The sequence below is a fragment of the Cynoglossus semilaevis genome, chromosome 6 (genome assembly GCF_000523025.1).
Source record: "Cynoglossus semilaevis isolate Cse_v1.0 chromosome 6, Cse_v1.0, whole genome shotgun sequence".
Taxonomy (NCBI): domain Eukaryota; kingdom Metazoa; phylum Chordata; class Actinopteri; order Pleuronectiformes; family Cynoglossidae; genus Cynoglossus; species Cynoglossus semilaevis.
Genome location: NC_024312.1, coordinates 10,423,667 through 10,430,153, shown reverse-complemented (window position 1 = coordinate 10,430,153; position 6,487 = coordinate 10,423,667). Strand labels below are relative to the sequence as shown.

The following is a 6,487-nucleotide window of genomic DNA, read 5'->3' as shown; positions in this document are numbered from 1 at the left end:
GTCACTTAAATCATGAGGACATGAACCAAGTACGCTCCTGTTAACTTTAAAACTCACTGGTTGTCTTGAAATGTCCGTGCAAACATTTTACAGACCTGTCCGCTCTTATTTTTTTTTTTGCTCATCATGATTATATATAACCCTTTCATGCATGACGGTCACTACAGTGGACAGCTATTAAAATGCCATTTTCTAGGATAAGAATAGGTTTTGATGGCAGTGTTGCATATAAGCCTCTACAGTGGACGCCTGAGAATCCACTGTAGAGGCTTATATGCAACACTGCCATCAAAACCTATTCTTATCATAGAAAATGAAATTTTAATAGCTGTCCACTGTAGTGACCGTCATGCATGAAAGGGATAATATAAGTATCAGAAACAACTTATTTTATTATTATATTTGACACTGTTTTACCAACTCCCCCCTTTTTTGCTTTTTCCCCCTTTTTTGCTTTTTTCAGCTGTTTCTTTTACAGATCAACAGCAGATGGTTGCGTCACAGGATTTGTTTTGTTGTCACTCTTGCTTGACTTGACACTGAAATTGTTATTGCACGTCTTAGATACTGCCATGCAGCTCATTCTTGCTCTGTGTGGTCTACCAAAACGCTGTGTGTACTGCTAATCCTTGGTTTAGCATGGGTGTCCCTGTGAATTAAGTACAATGAACTAGTCATGTTGTTATAGATCAATGAATCTAGATAAATTTATGTGTGCAAATAATTATGCATTCTTCATTATGCATTTTTTGGCTCATCTTATGTTGCAGTGTTCCTTTTTGCAGTTTTTGGTCGCTCATTTACTTAGGCCATTCTTCTATTCTTCTATGCCCTGCCCCCTGCTGCTTGTGAAAATCTTTCACAGCAAAATTAATATTGTCTCAATGCTACTGTACACCATAAAATTAAAGATGGCAGTGTTGCATATAAGCCTCTACAGTGGATGCCTGAGAATCCACTGTAGAGGCTTATATGCAACACTGCCATCTTTAATTTTATGGTGTACAGTAGCATTGAGACAATATTAATTTTGCTGTGAAAGATTTTCACAAGCAGCAGGGGGCAGGGTTAGGTTGGTTTCGGTGGATAGGGGGCAAAGGGTGGCCCTGGACTGGAGGATATGGGTTTAAGAATAAATTTTATTGTGTTTTTTTCTGGCAGTGTCAAAGAATGGGTTGATCAGATGCAGAGAGAGCTTATCACTTTGGCAGACAAGGCTACAGCTGGAAAGAGTCTCACTCAGGTATGAACATACACAGACGACTTAAGGCACAGTGCACGTAAAATTATTAGAATTTACTTATTTTGGCTAGTGATTATGGTGTCAACATTAAAAAAGTAAATATATCATTAAATATTTACTTCAGACACTACACTGACTTTGATCAGCGAATTTAACAGATACAATTAATATATGATGCACTGCAACACTGGATCATGAAATAATTGAACAAATAAATGTTTATATGTTGTTTTTTTTTTACATAAAATAAATTGCTATTGCTATGAATTAATGACACATTTATATATTTAATTTTAAGATGGTTTAACAATAGTCATACCTATGAAGAAACAGCCAAAAAAAATTAGCCAAATAGGTAGCCCGAAATCATTAAAGTCAACTTAGTCAACAGAACATTAATAAATATTACCCTGTGTTAATAATGTATTTTAACATAAAACTGTGAGTGAAATAGACTGACAAAACTAATAGACCAGTCTTGTGGTCATTTGCATGTTGGGTACATATTCTAACAATATTCTATTTCCTGCATTTGTTTAGATCTTCGTGAGAAACCAGCATCTTTACACTGTAGAGCAAAACGATGCGGAGGAGCTAGTGGCCAGAGCAGCCAGGAAAATTGAGCAGCTATTGCGCAAGAGGTCCGCTGCTCTCAAGGTAAGACTTGTCTAGAAGTTGAGAAAGAAACAGAGTATCACAAATTAATACATTTAATTGTTGTCCATCAAGTATTTGTTATTTTGATGAGCAGAACCTATTTTCCATTCATAAGTTGTGTTCTGGCTGTGACCCAGGCCCCGACCAATCCGGTATGGAAAAAGTTTTAATTCACATTCTTTGATTTGGCAAAGGTTTTACACCATTTATCCGGGCTTGGGACTAGCACTATAAAACACTGATTCGTGTACCCTAGTGGCTGGTACTCACTTGAGTATACTGTAAAGGGGAAATATGCTGACTTTACCCATTAATGGAAAACCCATTTATGAGTATGATGGTTCACCACAGAGTTTCTGCAGAGAAGCAGAATCGTGAGATAATGTCTTCAACAGATCAGTTTTCAAGACGATCAGTTTACAAATGACTGCGAACAAGTGTTCTTGTGGTGAGGATTGCTATATAGCATATGCAACTTTTAGAGTATATATTAGACGTCTTTTATGGTGCTTGGCTTAGTCTGTTGAACATGGAACACTTTTTTTTGTTTAACAAGGTAAAACTTGGGCAGTTAAAAAAAATGAGCTGCAAAGTACAATGTACAATATCTTTTTAACCCTTTGATGCATGACCCATGATATACTGAGTTAAAAAAATGTTACTAAGTGTTTTTATGTGTTTTTAGACATAAAAATAAGAACTGATTTGGTTCTGTTTTTATACACCAATTTTTCTTTTTGAATGTTGACACAATTATTCTGCAGTTGCAAAGGCTGACCACTGTATGGCAGTGTTGGGTGATTCTCAGGTGTCCACTGTAGAGGCTTATATGCAACACTGCCATCAAAACCTATTCTTATCCTATCATAGAAAATGACATTTTCATAGCTGTCCACTGTAGTGACCGTCATGCATGAAGGGGTTAATGTAAGATAATACAAGGAAAAATGGGATGGTCATACACTATCTTGTAATTCAACCAGTAATGCTGCTATAGGTTTTAAATCATGCACCAAATCATGCGCAAAACCACATCAAATTACATCTGTCTGAAATGACTACTCTTAGTGGAAAGTCCTCTTCCTTATGAAACTATTACACAATGTATGTACACCAACCTCAATTTCAATGAAATTAGGACAGCGTCTAAAACTAAAGATGCACGGATTGCAGTTGTTTGCCTGATTTCGGATTGTTTGGTAAATCTATAATACCAAAAAGTACTGCAGTGTCCAAAACAGCTCAATTCTGAAGGAAAGAACAGCAGCTGTGTTGTTGTTAGCCAGTGCTAACTGGCCATAGTGGTATTTTGCGTATATATTGAAATGAAATTATAAATAGTGAGCTTGGAGCTTTTGCAGCCTAGTAAAAAAAAATAAATAAATAAGATATTGCTTAGATGGCAGATTGTGCGGCTCCAAAAAGATATGCTGCAAACTGTATTTTAAACCTCTATAGAAGGCGTTCACAGTTGTTACACAGCGCCATACTATTACAGATGCTGGCTTTTGGCCATTGCAGTAATATCAACCTGAGAAATCCCTTCCCTCCATTATTTCCAGAAAAAATGGACTCAGACCATGGACATTCCATTCCCTCCCACTCAATTCAAATACCGAATTTCAAGTGAATTTTGGCTTTTTGGCCGAAAATACTTTTATCACTGAAATAACACAGCCAAAACAGGTTACGATGATGCAAGCAAAAACCGCGGCCAGTGTGGTCTGAAAGTGCCAACATGTCTGCAAACTTGAACATGTCTGCACTGTGGATGTATTTCAATATATCTGAGAAAGACCCAAGGATAGTTTTTTTTTTATTTTTTATTTTTTTGCGGGAATAAAGAAGCGTGCACAAGAAATGATCCATGCCGCAATGGACACGCAATGAGAGCCCTCTTGGAGATGCAGAAACTCACAGAGCCGTGTGCCCAATAATAAATGCAATAGTACTCATAATTTATAATAATTTCTTACGGTGTTTCGGTTTTCGCCCTTCGTTTCCTCATTTTTGGTTTTTGGTTTCGGCCAAGTACGGTGTGTCCCTAATATAGATTTGTATGTGTGACATGACCAAAAAAGTTCTAATCTTCTTCTTCTAAAGGTGCATTGACAATAGGCCAGTAAATATAGGCAAAGTAGGCAATACTTTGCCTATATTTATCTGACTGAAAAGTCGCTGCTAAAATATTTAATTTGTTTGAGTCAGTGGGATAATGGAGGTTTTTGACCTATTCACTTTTTCAGGTTCAAAATCAGGTCTGAGATACCATATGTAACATGAGAATGAACCATTATTACATGTAGATTGATTTGGCAACACCAATTCGCACTCGTATAAGGCTTCATCAATGTTGTCTTATTAGGAATGGAAAAGTACTACCTTTTTCCATAAAGGTTCATGAACACATCTCCTGCCATGTTCCTGAGTTTATTAAACATCACCACTATCTTTCCCAGAACAGCTGGCATTGACAGAACAAATACATAATTGTGAGTACACAAGTGTTCTTGTTTGTAGAGGGCAGATATTGAGTGTTAAATGTTCAAAGTGTTAACATACCAAATGTTGACAGTATTTCCAGCCTCTGGACATTTATCACCATGAGTCTTAATTGTATCTCTGTAAATCTTTATGAATAACTGCAGGGCGCACTAATATTGGATTTTGTGACCTACATGATGGATGCTGAGATGAATAAATGATGTGAAGTGGAATTGGAGTAAGCTTAAAAATGAAGGCTGTTTGGTCTTAAAGACAGATAAGAGTAAGGGTGCGACGAAGAGCTGAATGTACTGTGTATATATATATATATATATATATATATATGTATATATACATACTTTTACATTACATTTTCTATACATTTCTGTTCATTTCTTGGACCGAAAAACTGAAACAAAACAATTTTCACCATAGGAATCAATGTCAAATGGATTAATCTGTTCCTGCTTATTCAAACTTTTTCAACACTATATACTATCGGTGCTGAGGAGCTGTGATTGCGCAATGTTCACTTTCTCACAAATTATTGTCTCTGAAATACTGTCGCCGATCAACTGCTATTCGTTGATCCAAATCAGTAGTATTGATTTGGTGATGGTTGACCATACTGTAAAGACAGGGCTGAAAGAGAGTTGTTCTCATTATATATATATATATATATATATAGTGATTTGTATCCCCACTGTGACAGGCTTCAGAATCATAATGTGAAGGGCATACATCACGTGGTCATCAGCTTCTGCTGTTTTGGAAACATAAATGCAAATAAGGCAGGCAGTGCAAAGTGAATTTATTGTCTTGAGACAATTCAAAGTGTCATTACTGAACAGTGGAAACAGCTTTAAATTTTCAGTGATTTTGAAAAGTGACATTTTAGAAGTATGTTAGTGAGCCAATTTGCATTCGTCCAGTTAGTCTCTAGTATTTATGTGGGCTTTATATACTTTTTTGACAAATACGCAACTTTAATTGTGTCTTTTACCGGGACTGGTCCAATAAACATTGACTCTAGCTGACCTTCAGGGAGCCATGGTTTACTGAATCACAGTTGTGTTGGTGCAAGCGTGTGTCTACGTGTGGCCATGATTCCACAAATAGTTGTCTAGCGGAGTAAGTCTACTAAAGGGCAGAAAATGAGTCACCTAGGAGAACATTTTCACACAAAATCAAAGTAATAAATAAAACAAGTCAATAAATATCCCGTTATTTATTGACTTGTTTTATTTGTTACAAATGTATTGTCATGATGTCCTGCACAATGATGCTCCTGGGTCTCTCTAACCCCCCATTCAAACATTAACACAGCTTGGGTGTGGTCATCACCATTGGTTTACTACAACATTTCTGGTTTCAGGATTCACAAGCGTTCTATAAAAATTTGTTACTGTCCATCCATCCAGCTGTCTTTGTCCGCTTATCCGTTACCGGGTCGCAGGGTCAGCAGTTTCCATGTCCACCACCCAAATAACACTGCACTGCACCAGCCCCTTTGTTCACCTTCCTGCGGGTGGTGAGTCCACTGGAAGGCGCTAACCGCCCTAACCGGGATTCGATCTTGCCCAGGAGGGGGATCATGGGGTTCCACACCAATGACATTTTTTAATGGTTTTTTATTTAAAAACAAAATTCTTTATTTCTTAGAAATTGGCGGCAACCGCTGAGGACCTGCAGGCGGCACATAAATGGAAGAATGAGTTTGAGGTAAGACAGCTTTATACTGCAATAGCTAAAAAATGTTTTTTACTTTTTTTCAAATATTGATATTAAGTTTACAAAGGGTCTCCAGGCTGTATGTAACGTATCAATGCATGATCAATGGTTTGGCATAAACCTAGGCAGTGTCAGCACCTTAATAAACCAAATGTTTGTTGTTTCAAGTTTGTTGTTTATATACTTCTTTTCTTTCGGCTCTGTCCCTTTTTTCAGGGGTTGCCACAGCGAATCATTGATTTCCATATTGCCCTGTTCTCTGCATCTTCGACTATGACTCCAACTATCTGCATGTCCTCCCTCACTGCATCCATATAGCTCCTCTTTGGCCTTCCTCTTTGTCTCCTACCTGGTAGCTCCATCTCTAACATT

General features: G+C 37.3%; 1 protein-coding gene across 1 annotated transcript in view; it reads left to right on the top strand.

The window, feature by feature from the left end:
* Window positions 1-1,095: 1,095 nt before the first annotated feature.
* LOC103380101 (voltage-dependent calcium channel subunit alpha-2/delta-1) overlaps window positions 1,096-6,487 on the top strand; it is a 45,898-nt gene continuing 40,506 nt past the window's right edge. The window contains exons 1-3 of the mRNA XM_025056441.1: window positions 1,096-1,243; window positions 1,784-1,900; window positions 6,047-6,106. Coding sequence (XP_024912209.1) covers window positions 1,121-1,243; window positions 1,784-1,900; window positions 6,047-6,106 — 300 coding nt within the window. The 5' untranslated portion in view covers window positions 1,096-1,120. The remainder of the gene's footprint in view (window positions 1,244-1,783; window positions 1,901-6,046; window positions 6,107-6,487) is intronic.